The sequence below is a fragment of the Crinia signifera genome, chromosome 1 (assembly GCF_055691185.1).
Source record: "Crinia signifera chromosome 1, ASM5569118v1, whole genome shotgun sequence".
NCBI lineage: Eukaryota > Metazoa > Chordata > Amphibia > Anura > Myobatrachidae > Crinia > Crinia signifera.
The window spans coordinates 374,205,731-374,223,934 of record NC_139217.1 but is presented as its reverse complement, the minus strand read 5'-3'; the positions used below and the strand labels follow the sequence as shown (position 1 = coordinate 374,223,934).

General features: G+C 44.6%; 1 protein-coding gene across 3 annotated transcripts in view; it reads left to right on the top strand.

Annotated features, from left to right (window-relative positions):
• Positions 1 to 18,204, top strand: part of LOC146011342 (calcium release-activated calcium channel protein 1-like) — a 49,706-nt gene that overhangs the window by 30,102 nt on the left and 1,400 nt on the right. For all 3 annotated transcript variants that reach the window (XM_083151359.1, XM_083151360.1, XM_083151358.1), the window contains exon 2: positions 12,792 to 17,983. In XM_083151359.1, the coding sequence (XP_083007485.1) occupies positions 12,798 to 13,346 (549 nt within the window). In that variant the 5' untranslated portion in view covers positions 12,792 to 12,797 and the 3' untranslated portion in view covers positions 13,347 to 17,983. The remainder of the gene's footprint in view (positions 1 to 12,791; positions 17,984 to 18,204) is intronic.

Genomic DNA, 18,204 nt, shown 5'->3' with positions numbered 1-18,204 from the left:
TTTTTTCAAGTTTACATACATTGGTGTGCAGGCCATTTTTCTGCTTAATGTGGGAATATATCTATATATATATATATATATATATATATATATATATATATATATATATATATATATATATATATATATATATATATATCTCTATCTATATCTATATCTATCTCTATCTATATATATATATATATATATATCTCTATCTATATATATATATATATATATATATCTATATCTATATCTATATCTATATCTATATCTATATCTCTATCTCTATCTCTATCTCTATCTATATATATATATATATATATATATCTCTATCTATATATATATATATATATATCTCTATCTATATATATATCTCTATCTATATATATATCTCTATCTATATATATATATATCTCTATCTATATATATCTCTATCTATATATATCTCTATCTATATATATATATATATATATATATATATATATCTCTATCTATATATATATATATCTCTATCTATATATATATATATCTCTATCTATATATATCTCAAGACCATGAGTCAAGGCTGCACACACAGGACAATCCAGAGAGTGCTGGAGCTCACAAATTGGTCATAATACAAAAATGCATTAGAGAACCAGCAACATCCCAAAAAAAAATTCATTTATTTAATAATAGGCATAATAGTGCAAATCGGAGCAAAAAGGGGTTAAAAAATGCAGGAGGAAACGTCTACTTAGCATGTTTAGTAGAAAGCCATAACCACTGCGTTCATCCTCCAACAACCAGTCATCACACCCGACAGGCTGTTTCGGTGCTTCTCAGCACCTTAGTCATGGGCAACTGACTGAGCGCTCTCAAACAGTCTAATATACCCACAGCAATAATCAACATAAGCCCCCTCACCTGTATAAGAGCGGTAAAACAGGAAAATACACGCTGACACGCTGCAGCGCGGCCTCCGGTCGTCGCGGCAACCAACAACTCCGGAAGACAGGCAGAAGTGACGTCAGGTCTCCTAGCGACCGACATACACAAGCCGCTGCAGCGGAAGTCAGGTGACCGCTAATGGAGCTGAGCGTCATAGCAACCAAACAAGCTATGCGCTCGCTCGTTCCGACTGGCTCAACAGCGGAGACAAACCAACATGTCTCTGTAACGCTGTTACTGGAGTCAGACAGACTTAAACAGTACAAGCATACGGTGAGGTGAAAAAATTGCTGATAGAATGCGGGGGCACATAGAGTGTATGGGCAGCGCTGGCACATAAAAACATGGACACAGAAGTAACACAAAGGAGGACATCAGAACCAATCCAAAAGTAAGACACAAAGCACATAACATAAATAAGAGGTAAATGAAGGGGGGGGAAATGGAGATAAAAGAGCATATTAAAGAATTACAATAGACAAAAAGTTCTATAAAGGCAGAACATAGAAAATAGATCTGCGCACAATATTGTATGAACACCACCATCACTAGGCAAATATATCCGTTACTACTACAAGAAGCAATGTAGTGACTGATATTCGTTCAATCCATTAGGGGTTAAACACTTAAGTCGGTGAATCCATGTTTTTATGTGCCAGCGCTGTCCATACACTCTATGTGCCCCCGCATTCTATCAGCAATTTTTTCACCTCACCGTATGCTTGTACTGTTTAAGTCTGTCTGACTCCAGTAACAGCGTTACAGAGACATGTTGGTTTGTCTCCGCTGTTGAGCCAGTCGGAACGAGCGAGCGCATAGCTTGTTTGGTTGCTATGACGCTCAGCTCCATTAGCGGTCACCTGACTTCCGCTGCAGCGGCTTGTGTATGTCGGTCGCTAGGAGACCTGACGTCACTTCCACCTGTCTTCCGGCGTTGTTGGTTGCCGCGACGACCGGAGGCCGCGCTGCAGCGTGTCAGCGTGTATTTTCCTGTTTTACCGCTCTTATACAGGTGAGGGGGCTTATGTTGATTATTGCTGTGGGTATATTAGACTGTTTGGGAGCGCTCAGTCAGTTGCCCATGACTAAGGTGCTGAGAAGCACCGAAACAGCCTGTCTGGTGTGATGACTGGTTGTTGGAGGATGAACGCAGTGATTATGGCTTTCTACTAAACATGCTAAGTAGACGTTTCCTCCTGCATTTTTTAACCCCTTTTTGCTCCGATTTGCACTATTATGCCTATTATTAAATAAATGAATTTCTTTTTTTTTGGATGTTGCTGGCTCTCTAATGCATTTATATATATATATATATATATATATATATATATATATATATATATATATATATATATATATATATATATATATATATATATATATAATTACTACTGCTTGAATAGCAGAGGGTAGATGGGGGAAGCTGTCCCCGGGTGCTGGGAGGAGGGGGGCCCTGCAGCTGCTGGGGGGGTCTCTGCAGCTGCTGAGGGGAGGTGGGGGTACCTGTCAGACTGAGGTCGATGTGCGCTGCCGCCGCTGTCCCCGGTTGCTCCCCCGCAGCCACAAAGTTCCTGCGGCGAATGTACAGTCAGTGCCGGGGGTCCCTCCAGCGCATGGGAACTAGTACTAGTTCCCATGCGCTGGAGGGACCGCAGACACTGACTGTCCATTCGCCGCAGGGACCGACTGCCGGGGGGGAGTTACAGCAGCAGCGGCGCACATTATCCCTCAGGCTGACCGGTACCCCCACCTGAGGGGAGGGGGGTACCTGTCAGCCTGAGGTCGGAGCTCTGACCCGGATTTTTCGGCGGTGTAAAAGGGGTATTATATTCTAAATGTCCAAGCAATTTGGAATCCTCTAACATCAACATACAGTGGCTCAATTCAGCTTCCAAGGGGCAATTTGGGGACATTTTATACCCTTTCTCACACAAACCCCATTTTTAATCCACTTAGAACTTGGTACACGGAGTACGGGTTAATGCCGGTCATTATTTACCCACTTTTACATGAGTGATGGACCTGGGTTTTTACCGGGTCTTTCAGTGACCAGGGTCTCCCAGACAGCATGGCAAGCGCAACAAAGCCCCTTGCGGGCTCGCTGCGCTCGCCATGCTGTGGGCACGGTGGCTTGCTACGCGAGCCACCTATTCTATTCTCCCTCTATGGGGGTCGTTGACCCCCGTGAGGGAAAATGGCCGTCGGGAACCCGGCTGTCCGTGTTTTGATAGTCGGGATCCCGACTTCGGGTGAATGCCTGTCGAGACTCCGTCCGGCACCTTTCTCTAAGCCCTACTGTGCCCACCAATCGGCCTCTTTTAGGCATCACACAGACACGGCTATAGATTTTCTTTAACAAAGACTAATGACTGGACTTTTCAAATTGAATTGTTTGGGCAGGATACAGGGTGATTAATACCAATTGTTACAAAGAGAAAATCACTTTGAATACATAACATTTTTAGCACACTGTTACAAGCTTATCTCCCCATACACACTTCCTTGTATAAGGGGTTGGAGATGTCACGAGTTCTCAGCAGCATTTCATTCTCTCTTTTTTTTTTTTTTTTTTTTTTTTTTTTTTTTAAGCTCCACAATTTGACATTTATTTTTAGATTTATTTATTTTTTATCTTTCCAGGACTCAATTTGTGCAGTGATCTGACCCAGAATCCTAGAAAACGATTTTGATTAAACAATATACATTTTCATGTATTTATTAAGCGTGTGACTCTCTGGATAATAAGTGCCATTTAGAGCAATGAATATAAAATATAAGTGTAGATCAAAACTTTGCTAAATGGCATATAATGTATGAAACCAATTAATACAAATATACCACATAAAATCTTCCTGTGGTCACACAGTCCATAATGACAATGTGTCTCCATTTCACTTGAATTTCTTATGTTTCTCTACCGTCCAATGGGATACTGGGTTATACTATGGGGATAGAGACCCTCCGCAGGAGAGACAGGCACATTAAAGCTTTCAGTGTGGGTGCACTGGCTCCTCCCCTCTATCTCCCTCCACTAGTCAGTTTAGAAAAATGTGCCTCAGGAGAGAGGCAGTGCTTTCTGGATGCTCCAGAATTTTTCTTCAAATTTTATTTAGTTTATTATTTTGGGGCGCTGCTTTGACCAGGCAGCTGTCCTACTTCGAGGGTGTCAGGGGTGGGGTCAGTCCCCGACCTCTTAAGGTGCAGAGCTGACCCTGCTGCAGGATAATCTGTCCTGAGTGGGGCCTGTCACCGCACAGCATTGCGCTGTAGCGAGCAGGCCCCCCAGCTGCCGCACACCCCCTGACTGGTCCGAAGACGTCTGTGGTGAGTACAGGTTGGGGGTCCCACAAGGGGACACCCTAAATCGTTCCGTGCGGCAAGATTGCGGCGGCCCTCTCGCAGGGACCGCGCGAACCCCCCCCCCCCCCCCCCCCCCCCCCCCCCCCCCCCATCATCACACTGGCATAGGGTGATGCCGCTGGACCACCAGGGATGCCCTGGGCGTTTTTTAAGCATTTTATGTGAAAAGCGCTTCTTATGCCAGTTTAAATATACTGGAAGCGCCAGCTCCGTGTAAAGGGGGCGGGGCTTCGCTCAGAGCAGGACCAGGCTCTGCTGGGCGCGCCCTGTCTCTGCTTCCTGCTTCTTCACGCATCCAGAGGTCGCCATTACAGCTCCTCAGCGGCGTGGTGGATTTCATCCTTTGCAGCAGCGGCAGAGACAGCAAGTTATAACAGCGCAGCAGCGTTGCTTAGCTGTGTTATTTACACTGTGTATGACATATCACTGTGTGTTTTGTGCGTTACCAGCTCACTCAAATCCGTGAGTTAAGGTTTAGGATGTACTGGTCTCCTCATATTACTCTGAGTCTACCCCACTGGCTAGTTAACCACTTGCACACACACCATAGTCTCTAATACAGAGGTGTATTACACTTATACTGTGTAGGGTTACAGTACATCAAGTGTGGGTGTTGTGTGTGCGCTGCTGGGGGTGTCCTGTTGCTTCATCAAGGTGAAAAAGTTAACATGCATGGTGTGCAGAACAAAGTTTATTCCAGCTTCACAGTCACAGGTTACCTGTGAGCCGTGTATGCTGCACAGCCAAGTGGAGTAACCACTCAGGTCAGTGGGGTGCCCCCACAACTTGTGGATGGGTCACAGGCTGATAGTCAAGAGCCTGCCTGGGCCAGCAGCATAAAAACGCTGATGGACTCTGTTGCTTCCCAGCCCTCTACAAATACGCAGCAGACGCAGAGGGTGCAAAGGAAATTAGCCATGTTGTCTGCCAGGGTTGATATTCTGGACCCTGACTCTGATGATGATGACATCCTTGAAGTGGGAGAGGGGGCAAATGAACAGGATACTGTTCAGGAGCAGTCTTTAGTTCATGCTTCTGAGGCTTTAATTAAGGCCATTAGGGAAGTGTTAGAGCTTCCTATGGAGGAACCCTCTGAGGGAAATTCCTTTTTCATGACCCAGAGAAAACAGCCGGTGTATTTCCCAGAACAGGCTGAATTAGAAAGTGCTTTTAAAGGTGCTTGGCAGAACCCTGAAAAGAGCTTCCAGCTTTCAAAGAGGTTCACAAATGCGTATCCCTTTGATCCTGTTGGTAGGAAGAAGTGGGAGGAACCGCCAGCGGTGGATTCCTCTGTTTCCCGCCTTTCAAAGAAGGTGCTGTTACCAGTTCCTGGGGTGTCTACACTCAAGGATGGTGCAGATAGGAGACTTGAAGCAACACTTAAGTCTATGTTCACGGCCAGTGGGGCTTCACAACTCCCGGTATTGGCCAGTTGCTGGATGGCTAAGGCCATTTATACTTGGTCCACGCAGATCCAAGAGGGTTTGTTGGGGGACATGTCCGTGGCTCAGATAGGTGAAAACCTGCGTCACATTCAGGACACGACATGGGTGCTTTGTGAGGCACAAAAGGAATTGGGCACTATAAACGCGCGGAATTCTGCAATGGCCGTGTCGGCTAGGCGGGCTCTGTGGTTGCGCCAGTGGGTGGCTGATGTGGATTCCAAGAAGAGTGTGGAAAGCATACCTTTCACAGGGGAGAGGCTCTTTGGTAGTGAGCTGGACGGCTGGATTTCTAAGGCTACTGCAGGGAAATCCACCTTCCTCCCATCAGCACCCACTCCGGCAAAACGCCCTTTCACTGGCCCCTCCCACCAGTCTTTTCGTGGGTCCAAGTTCCGCCCTAAGGCCAGAGGCGCCTCTAATGCTAGCAGAGGCACTAGAGGGAAATTCAGGAAGCCAAACCCCTCAGGTCATCAGGACCGTTCCACTGCCCCTGCCGCTTCCAAGCCGGCAGTATGACGGGGTGCACCCACCATGAGACTGTCTCGAGGTGGGGGCCCGGCTTTCACACTTCAGCAAGGTGTGGGACACCTCGTGCCTAGATTCCTGGGCCAGGAGTCTTATTTCGCTAGGTTACAGGCTGGAGTTTGCCAGGCCCCCTCCTCGGCGCTACTTCAAGTCGGCCCTCCCAGCCTCAGTGGAGGATCAGTTGCTCCTTCAGGGAGCAATTCACAAGCTCCTCCTGTCCAAAGTAATCCCACCTGTACCAATACAGGAACGAGGCCAGGGGTTACTATTCAAACCTGTTCCTTGTCCCCAAACTGGACGGTTCAGTAAGGCCCGTTTTGAATCTGAAGTCGCTGAACCACTTTCTGCAGGTGTTCGAAATCAAATTGGAGTCGCTCAGGTCGGTGATTGCCTCTGTAGACGTCAAGGACACCTATTTGCACGTCCCAATTTGGCCTCCTCATCAAGTCTTTCTAAGATTTGCGGTGGGAAACGGGCATTACCAGTTTCAGGCGCTGCCCTTCGGGCTGTCAACTGCCCCGCGCGTCTTTACCAAGCTCATGGCAGAAATGATAGTCCTTCTCAGGCTCCAGCGGGTGAATGTCATACCCTACCTGGACGATCTGCTGATCAAGGCAGGATTGGAGGAGGCCCTGAGAAGTGCGTTAAATCTGACTATGCAGGTGCTGAGAGACCACGGGTGGATTTTAAATATACCAAAATCCTCGTTGCTCCCGAGCCGGAGAAGGTGTTCCTGGGTATGACTCTGGACACGATGGAGCAGAAGGTGTTCCTGCTGGCCGAAAAGGCTTCAGCTTTACAGGAATTGGTAAGAGAGGACCTATCAAATCCTTGGATCTCGGTGCATCTCTGCCTGAGGCTCTTGGGCAAGATGGTTTATTCATTCTAAGCCATCCAGTATGCCAGGTTCCACTCCAGGACTTTTCAGCTGGATATCCTCACGAAATGGTCAGGATCCCCCCGGCAAATGTACAGGAGGATTTGCCTGTCTGCGCAGACCAAACTCTCCCTGCAGTGGTGGCTAGATTCGCCAAATCTATTGGCGGGTTGCTGCTTCCAGATACAGGACTGGCTTCTGATTACCACGGATGCCAGTCTCAGAGGCTGGGGAGCCGTGATACAGGGAGTCCGCCTGCAAGGCTGTTGGTCTCCAATGGAATCCATGCTGCATATAAACAACCTCGAACTGAAGGCTGTTCACTATGCCCTATTACAGGCGGAGCCTATGCTGCAGGGCTGTACAAGTCCAGTCGGACAATGCAACTACGGTTGCCTACATCAACCGCCAAGGAGGGACAAGGAGCATGCCCTGTATGAGGGAAACCACCAGGATATTCTCCTGGGCGGAACGCCATGTAAAAGCCCTGTCGGCCATCTTTATACCAGGAGTCGACAACTGGGAGGCGGATTTCCTCAGTCGTCACGATCTCCACCCCGGGGAGTGGGGACTTCACCCTCAGGTGTTCCAGGACCTGGTAGATCTTTGGGGGCTCCCTCAGATCGACCTTATGGCATCATGGTTGAACCACAAGCTGGACAGGTACTGTGCCCGGACCAGGGATCCAGGGGCGACAGCAGTAGATGCCCTGACTTGGGTGTGGGATTTTCAGCTGGTGTACCTGTTCCCACCGCTCCCGTTGCTGGCAAGGGTGCTAAAGAGGATTCGACACCAAAGGTTGTGTCCGCATTCCACCTGAACCACCCTATTGTGGTTCCTTCCAGCGCGGTCCATCCTGATATACCTCTCTCTTTGGATGTGGTACATACCCTCAAGGCGTATGTTAAACGTACGGCTAGAATCCGGAAGTCGGATAGTTTGTATTGTATGATGCGCAAAAGAAGGGCTCTCCTGCATCTACAAGGACCATAGCCCGGTGGATTCGATGCACGATACAACAGTCCTATGCATCGGCTGGGTTGTCCCTTCCTCCAGCGTTGAAGGCCCATTCCACCAGATCTGTTGGGACTTCTTGGGCGGCTGCCCGAGGGGTCTCGGCTCTGCAGCTGTGCAGGGCCGCAACTTGGTCAGGGAGTAACACGTTTGTCAAGTTTTACAGATTTGACACTCTGGCCAGGGAGGATTCCCAGTTCGGACAAGCGGTTCTACAGCAGACTCCGCACGTTACCGCCCGTTCTGGTAGCTTTGGGACCTCCCCATAGTATAACCCAGTATCCCATTGGACGGTAGAGAAAATAGGATTTTGGGTACCTACCGGTAAATCCTTTTCTCGTAGTCCATATGGGATACTGGGAGCCCGCCTCTGTGCGGCTTTCTGCTGTAACGACACAGTTAGGGCTTGTTGTCATGTATTGACCTTCTTCAATGATTATTGGTGAACTCAAAAGTTGTTATGATTCACCTCTTTTGTTATTTTATGTTTATTATTTTGGTTTGGGTGTGCTGTGAGAATCTCACCACGTTATTGTTCATATACAGTACCTCCTCACATAACTCTCCTTCGGCACAGTTTTTCATTAACTGACTAGTGGAGGGAGATAGAGGGGAGGAGCCAGTGCACCCACACTGAAAGCTTTAATGTGCCTGTCTCTCCTGCGGAGGATCTATATCCCCATAATATAACCCAGTATCCCATATGGACTACGAGAAAAGGATTTACCGGTAGGTACCCAAAATCCTATTTTTATGACCTATAAACACGAATGGAATGGAAAAATGTGTAGTATTTCTGTTTGCAAAAAGGGTATTTACCCAGTGTGTATGTCGCAGGACTGTATTTCTTGTGCAATATTACATTCTCTGACTGTAAAGGTGCCCATGCACTAGGGCAGTGGTTCGCAAACTTTTTTGACACACGGCACAGTATAATATCATAATTTTATTCACGGCACCCCTAGGCCAAGACCTACACACTACTCTGCATCTGTATCATAATTTTATTCATGTCTAACTATTTCTAAATTGAGCTATTATGGCTTGTTTCTAATTTAATTGAGCCACAATATTTTTCTTGTTTTGCTTTTGCCATATTTTAGCAAATCTGAGGTGTGTGTGGTTTCTTTTGTAGCCCGCTGTGGGTGTGCCCCTTTGTGGACTGGCACACACTTTGTTTGTGAGTCTATGAATTATGTAATGGACGATTGTCCTAGTAGGGGAGTTTCTTGGCTTTACACAATATTGAAATGCTGAACATTGCTCCTTGCAGTAAGGAATTTGTTAATTAAAAGAAACAAATCCTTGAACAATATGTTCTCTTCTAGGCACTCTTCCATATTTGTATTCATTTTATATCTAGCCATTTGCTTGTAGTTTTAAACAAAACAAAGTGGCATTGTTGATGTGTAGTTAAGTATAAAATCCTTTTTTTTAGGGGGTAACAGCGGTATAAATGACTTTTTTTTTTTTTATGATCACAAAAGAAATAGAATTAAAATTGGTGGGATTTTTGCAAAACAAAGAGATTTAGATTTAATTACATGAAAAGCCTGGTATCTCCATGGTTATGTTCCTGTAAATCTCACATTAATACCTTCTAATCCTTTAAATATGACCAGAAATCTCCACAATAACTGCGATAGCGGTGTTCTAGTTATTGATGTTCTCAAGGGCCCCCCAGTGGAAACACTAGAACCTAATTTCATTTAGCAATCCGTAACTTCTTCCACCAAGTTGTAGTCACTTATTTTACACCACAAGGGGCTAATTTCTTATGCAATGCATTCTGTTATGAGGGAGGGGCTACAGTGGTGCCATAGTAGTGTTCATTCTAGCAGCCGCCATATTTGAAAACACGTGCAGCTCCTCTTCCCTGCCTGGGGTATTGCTGTCTGCTGTGGTGTTTCTAGCACAGGTCTGGTTTGCATATCAGTGCTGATATACAGACCACAATGTGCTAGAAGCACTACAGCAGACAGTGACACCCCATGCAGGGAAGAGGAACTGCATGGGTTTTCAAATATGGCATGTGCTAGAATGAACACTATATAGTTATGTAATAAGTCACTGTAGCTTGTAAATATCTGTGGTTACCATTTGACGTTGGGCTTTATTCTGCTATATTTTCTTAGGGGAGGATGCAACCTTATGTAAAATATCTGGAGATGACGTTATTAGGGAATGCTACTTTCACATATCGGACTTCATTGAGGGGCTTGTCATCCCAGCATTCTCGCTCATTACACTTCAGACGTTGTTGTACATTTGGAGTCTGTATATTTTTTCCCTCCACTTTATCACATTGTTATGATGATTTATTTATTTATTTGGGGGGGGGGGGGGGGGGGAGGGTGTATTATGTATGAGAGATGTGTCTGATTTCTTCTCTGATCTGTAAAAATGACAGTATTAGTAAATAATAGTAAACTCTTGTGATACCAGTCTCTGCAGGCTGGCTGTTGCTACTACAGGTTGAGTATCCCCTATCCGAAATGCTCGGGACCACGAGCATTCCGGATAGGGGAATTTTCCGGTTTTTGGAATAAATTTGTGTAGCCATACTTACCTGTCGCCTGAAGGTGTCCGGTGGTCCCTCGGTGTCCGCGCAGTCCCCGGGCGTCCACAGCAGGCCTCCGGCATCTTCTCCTGGTCTCCAGCGGTCCCAGGAATGCATTGCGCGAGTGTGCGCGCGCACCGGTGACGTCACCGGCGCGCGCGCGCACACTCGCGCAATGCATTCCTGGGACCGCTGGAGACCCTGGAGAAGATGCCGGAGGCCTGCTGTGGACGCCCTGGGACTTGGTAAGTATGAAAAGAGGGTTAGGGGGGGTTAAAAAAAAAAAAAAAAAAAAAATTTGAATGATTCCAAAAACCACGGTTTTTGGAATAATTCGGATAGGGGATGCACGGATAGGGGATACTCAACCTGTACATGCTTTGAGCAGTGTGTATACAGTGCCACAATGTATAAAACACATCTGTGACCGAATAAATTCTATTACTTTCTTGGTATATGGCCTTGATCAAATCTAATCTGAGTCATGTCCAGTCTGGTTACTGTCAGTCCTCAGTCAGCTAGTAGAGGTACAGTTTGCATATCTAGCTCATTAAGCCTACAAAAAGATATTGTTACAATGCAAATTGTGAGACGAATGGCGTTTTTCACTCTATATAAGGTTGTAAATGTAACTTCCTCCCAAAGAACAGTTGTAAAACTCTCCTGCTCAATATTTGCATATGGGTTAAATTCTGTTTTGCAACCAGTGGTTTTTTTTTTTTATTCTATATAAATAAGAGGTCTACACCACTGGATAATTGATCACAAGCCAGTGATGCCCCTTTCCCACTGCAGCTAAAAACGGTAAATTGCCGATTTTCAGCGCAATTTACCGTTTTAAGGCTGCAGTGGGAAAGTGCCAGAGTTGAAATACCGTTTAAAGCTAAATGGTATTTCAACCCGTTTTTAAAGCAGAGTCCTACACGTTAAAATAACGTTTAAGAGGCAGTGGGAATGCCTCTTAAACGTTATTTAGCCTCCAGGCAGTCCCAGTGCCTGATGAGACCTAGTAGTTCTCACTTTGTGCATGTGTAATGAGTGCACGTGCATAATAAAGAGCCGCTCATTACATATGCACATATGTAATAAACGGCTCATTATTATGCACGTGCACTCATTACATATGCGCAAAGTGAGAACTACTAGTTCTCATCAGGCACTGGGACTGCCTGTACCCTGCATGGACCCCCGCTGCCTCCCCACTGCCCTGCATCCCCGTGCAGGTAAGTACAAGGGGAGGGGAGGTGGGGGCACAGGGCAGGTACGGGGGGGTTAGGCACCCTTTACACTTGGGGGGGAGAGGGATAAGGCACTCTTTACACTGGGGGGGGGGGGGGGGGGTTAGGCACTCTACATTTTACACGGTTCACTGCAATGGGAATGGTACTTAAATGGTATTTAAAACGATAATCTGCTGCAGTGGGAATGCTAATACCGTTTTAAATACCATTTACAATTACCAGTACTTTAAACTGGTCTGCAGTGGGAAAGCAGCATGAGAGACCTCTATCGCTTATTGCAGGTCATAAATAAATGGTATTTAAAATGGTATTAGCATTCCCACTGCTGCAGATTACCGTTTTAATCTTTACAAACATCAGACAGACCCGACAGTCTGTTTCAACTGGGCTCTAACCCCTGAGGAAAACTGGTTAGAGCCCAGTTGAAACAGACTGTCGGGTCTGTCTGATGTTTGCCATGCTGTAAATACTCTTTAATACAATTACACCTTTAAAACGAGTGCTGGTCTGTCTCCTTCCCTTCTGCAAGGTTGGGTAAGTGCTGTGTGTGTATGTATGTGTGTGTGTATGTATGTATGTATGTATGTATGTATGTGTATATATATATATATATATATATATATATATATATATATATATATATATATATATATATATATATTGCTGAGCACTTACCATTACAATACATTTATATCTCTGAATATGTAGCTGTTTTTCTGTTTTTATTGCTATCTGCACTGGTATGTTTCATTTGCCAGTGATGTGAATACCATTTATTTATTAATTACTTTTTTTCATGAATTAGACCTTTTATTTGTTACCCTTCCAACTATTTAACTTTCTCTTTAATTTGTTAGGTTGCAATGGTAGAAGTCCAACTAGATGCAAGCCACGAGTACCCGCCTGGCCTCCTGATTGCGTTCAGTGCCTGTACTACTGTTCTGGTTGCTGTACATTTATTTGCCCTGATGATCAGCACCTGCATCCTGCCCAACATTGAAGCTGTGAGCAATGTCCATAATCTCAACTCTGTGAAAGAGTCCCCCCATGAAAAGATGCATCGTCACATTGAACTGGCATGGGCTTTTTCCACTGTCATTGGGACGCTTCTGTTCCTTGCTGAGGTTGTGCTACTTTGTTGGGTGAAATTTCTGCCAGTGAACAATCCAAAGACATTAGTGAATGATACTTCCATTAGTCCTGGCAAAGAAGCGGCCATCGCCTCAACATGCATAATGGTGCCATTTGGAATAATCTTCATAGTATTTGCTGTTCATTTCTACAGGTCACTGGTCAGTCACAAAACAGATAGACAGTTCCAGGAGTTAAATGAACTTGCTGAGCTGGCTCAACTTCAGGACCAACTGGACCACAGAGTGGACTCCGTCCAATCACCTAGTCGTTATGCATGAATATAAATCCTATTAAAAGGTTCAACTTTACTGTCTTATGCTGTTTTCGATATAAATGTGAGAAGTGGGTTGAGCTGTTACTCAGGTATGGGTAATACCTTCTAATAAGAAGTGGGAGACAGCAGCTTATTTTAGAACTTATTCAGAGCCCTGTGGCCATGACCTGATGTGATCTATATTAATGTCTGCGTGCCTAAGACCTGGTTATCAGAGTACATTATGGACTATGCAAGCCTTTACACGGTCTGTGTGCCAAAGTTTTCTGTCCAGTGGCAAGCTCCTGGGAAAGCTAAAAAAGTTTTCTTTTCTTTTTTGAAATTTTTGGATGTTAGCTGTGGACCAGTCCCTAGTTTATACCTCATCCCATTTGAGGTGAACCTTTCTCACGGTTATGTTACACTGCAGCATGCATGATGGTTTTTTTCTTTGTTCCCTCACCCACCTATGTTATTGTTTTAGAGAAAACTGCTACCTTGCTCCTTTGGAGTAACCTGTGGGTGACTGCTTTGCTTGTCATTGTCATTGTAAACCCTTGGGGGTATCCCTGTAATTTATCAAGTGCATGCAAGTGAGCCGAGAGGAATGTGTTTTATAATGCATGTACAATATCCTTCATGTGTGAACAATTGGATTGCTTTGGAACCCTATAGTGTGTGTGTGTGTGTGTGTGTGTGTGTGTGTGTGTGTGTGTGTGTGTGTGTGTGTGTGTGTGTGTGTGTGTGTGTGTGTGTGTGATAGAAATATGTAGAAACAGACTTGAAATGGTTGATCCCAGTCAACATTATTTTTGACAGCATTTGCCGACATGTCAGATTTTTGATTATTGCGCTCAAAGTGCCTCCAGTGCATCATCTGAGATGCATTATAAGCGTCTCTTTGACTGATTGCATTTTCTGTGTACCATTATGGACTTTCATTACTGTACATTTTACCCTCTTCACTGTCACAGGACCCAGCTACAATGAATTAATTGGGCCTTCTGGCTGAAGGTTTTTATTAACTTGCCCCTCTGCCTGCAAGAAAGCTGGAGCAGCCTAACCGTTTGTTAGAAAATGGTGTGTACTGAGGCAAATATAAGGGGGGAAATTTACTAAGATGTGTATTCTACTTCACATGTGATGTTGCTATGGGCAACCAATCAGAACTTCTTATTTATTTAGCACCCTCTAGATTCACACAGGTCTTCAACCTGTGGCCCTCCAGATGTTGTGGAACTACATGTCCCAGCATGCCCTGAGGTTTTTTGGCATGCTCTTATAGGAAAAAAATGTGGCAATGCATGTTGGAACATGTAGTTTCAGAACATCTGGAGGGCCACAGGTTGAAGACCCATGCAAGTCTAGAAGATAGTAGACAGGATCTGATTGGTTGCCCATAGAAACATCACATGTGAAGTAGAATACACATCTTAGTAAATTTTCCCCAATGTCTCTGGTTTCATTGATGCAAATATTTTATAATTTTAATATAAAAAAAAATATTATTAAAAAAACCTGTATAGTAGAAAACATTGAAGCTGTGCTAAAATCCTCTGTGCTACTGGTGATATTTGTTGTGGAACATAAAGGGAAGCTATAGCACAAATACAGACCTAGACTGTTATGAAAAACTTTCCAAATGTTATCTACACCAGTGCCTCAAACCTTTTCCTGTGTCCAACAGAACAGTGCTCCACAGCATTGGTCTTCATTGCATTTCAATACATTATACCAAATCACCTGGTTTGATAACTACAGTAAGTACTTATTATGATGGGTGTAGAAACTTCAAGCCAAATAAAATAGCACTTTATAAATGAAGCTGACTCTGATACGTATATGGTAGATTTGAAACTTGCACAGTCCTTTTAGGCTCAAAGTTCTCCTCATCCAAAAAGTAAATTCTATTTTTCTAGTCAGAAGTTTATATGAGTTATGGCACAGGTTCTCAAAGTCACGCAACACAGTGCATGTTTTGCAGGTCAGTAATGAGTGTGCCTGTCAGGTGATCTAGAAAACATGAACACTGTGGGGTTCTGAGGACCGAGTTTGAGAAAAACAAGGCAATTTTGTCTAGCTCATAGATTTTCATTAATTAGACAGAATCGCTTAGTTAAAATCTCCAGTGCCTCTAGCCAAAATCTCTTGTGCATCTAGTCAGAGGCAATTTGACTAGTGTGCATGGGAATTTACAGCTAAAGTTTTGGTCATACAGGTTTTCTTATGCACAGAGATGTACAGGCAATTTCGACTAGATAGTCAAAATCATCTGGAAGGTTAGCCAAAATCGTACGGTGTTAAACATGCAGCCGATACCGATGCGAGGCCCCACTAAAGGTCCATACACACTGGGCGACTATGCCCAGCGTGTATGGACAGCGATGAGGCCAATCATCGCTGCGGGAAAAGCCGCTCCGTGCATACACACTGAGCGGCTTTCCCCCTGCCCGGCGCCGACAGTGGGGGGAGAACGGCGTTTCATAGCGCAGAGCTATGCACAGCCGTCCTCAACACTGCTTATCTGCTGGTATAACCAGCAGATGAGCGGCTTTCCCAGTGATAATGCGGGAGCGCGCAGCAGCGCTCACCGCTGGGGCATACACACTGGGTGGCTTTGAGCTGAAAGCCGCTCAAACAGGCTGTTTTGAGCGGCTTTCAGCTCAGTCGCCCAGTGTGTATGGGCCTTAAGTCAGTATCGCATAGCAAAATAATAATGGTTGATTACAGCTTGTCCTATATTGAACTGAAAAGGAGCAGTTCTGTGCTGGGCAATTTCTGTTTGTGAACATCAGAGTTCCAGCATCACACATTTTCCTGCTCACCTCTAAGTGTGATGGGGAAATGGGCAATGTTGGCGGCTGCAAGCTGCCAGTGTTCTGGCACTTACTGTAGCTATCTGCGCTAATTACATTTTACCCTAAATGTTGGTATTTATGCCAGTCAGCTCATAGAACATTTATGTGCTACAGGTGACCTTCTAAAATGAGATATAGTCCTTGGCACAACATTTTTTTTTTCTAGTACACATTAGAAAAAAAGAATGTAGTTGCTAGGGGCAATACCACCTTTCCTATTCCGTTGCCTACAGAACATAAAGGCCTGTTCATAGATTTATGATTCAGTTTTATTGAGTTGAAGGACCTGCTGAGTAAGCAATACTACTTCCCTGTAACATCCAGTGCAATGTGATGTGCGTGATTCAGCAATGTATGCAAACTCGATGGCTTGCGTACAGCTCCGATCTGCAAAACCACAGGATCAGCACTGTGCACATGCAGACCTGTGGATGAGACCATGGTCACAGTGCCCCCTAAACTTCAGTAAGACTGACTTGCTGTGGCTGTTTGGGGACAGTGAGTGCTTTACAAATGGGTAGGTAAATTGAGTAATATGTGATTATATTCAGAAGCGCCCTTCCCAGCAGCCAGGTTCCAGAGAAATCCTCACTGGTTCAATCAGCCAGTATTATAAGACAAGTGATAGAAAAGAATAGGAAGTCTGGATGTAAGGCACTCAGGTGGATATTAAAATAATAATTACATTCTTGGTAGTAAAAAATGTAAAAAACTTTTATTTCCACACACAATACGTTTTTATAATTTATTTATTTATTTATAAGTATCTCTACTCCCGTCTATGAAAACGTATTATTCCTACCCCGTTCTCCATAAATAATTTCAAGCATACACCAGCATTGGATTATATGTTCTTTTTACATTGTTGCTACTTGTTTTTAACTCATGATATAGATAGATAGATAGATAGATAGATAGATAGATATCATTACACACACTGGGGCAGATGTATTAAGCCTGGTGAAGAGATAAACTGGAGATAACGCACCAGCCAATCAGATCCCAACTGTCATATTTCAAACACAGCTGATTGGCTGGTGCATTATCTCTTCCATGTTATCTCCACTTTAACTCCAGTTTATCTCTTCTCCAGGCTTAATACATCTGCCCCACTGCCCTTTGTGTGTGGAAAAAAAAGTTTTTTTACCACCAAAAAGGTAATAATTATTTTAATATCCACCGGAGCGCCTTACATCCAGACTTCCTATTCTTTTGTATCTCTTTACAAATGGGTGTTTGCCTGCCCCAATCTGTTGGCATGCTGAGGCCAGGGTTTGCGGTCTCCAACACCGATTTCCTGTTGGTTCTCGCAGATGATCTGATGTTATTTATTTTAAGAGACCTACAAAAATCTATTGCAAACCCGTTTGCAACTCTTCTTTCTAGGCCTGATCATAAATGTGCACAAAGTCGATATGTCACAGAACTCCACGGTTATCAGCAGACTGCCATGCGTCGAGGTTCCTCCACATAGTGACTGACAGGAAGTCAATGCTTGGGGGTATTATCAGCACGTGATTGTTATCAAGCAGACCTGTTTTCAGGGCATGTATCTGACATCAGCTGTGAGCACTAGCGTCCAAAAACATGGGCTGCTAATGTTGCCAGCCTGTGTAGGCCTAGGCCTAATTGAGGATCGGCTGTAGATGCGAATGAGTTGTAGTCACTCCGGTGGGAGTCTTTTCATTTTTGTGAGGCAGCTTCACTTGCTAATATCAGCAGCTGTGGTTGCAGAGAAAACGCACTTGCATCTGCATTAGCGTACATTACTGAATTAGACCCTCAGCGTACATTACTGAATTAGGCCCTCGGTACTTGTGAGTTATCCGGGCGTCCGATTTTTTGATTGTATGCCTTAAGTTAAGGCATACAATCAGATGCGATGCGATATCGCATCGCATCGCATGCGACCATCGGATGCGATGACCCGATTTTTCCATAGGAATCAATGTTAAAATGATTCTTATGGAAAAAGGGGTCCTTTTCATACCCCTACTATCCAAGTGGGCATGGAGTTGGATATAA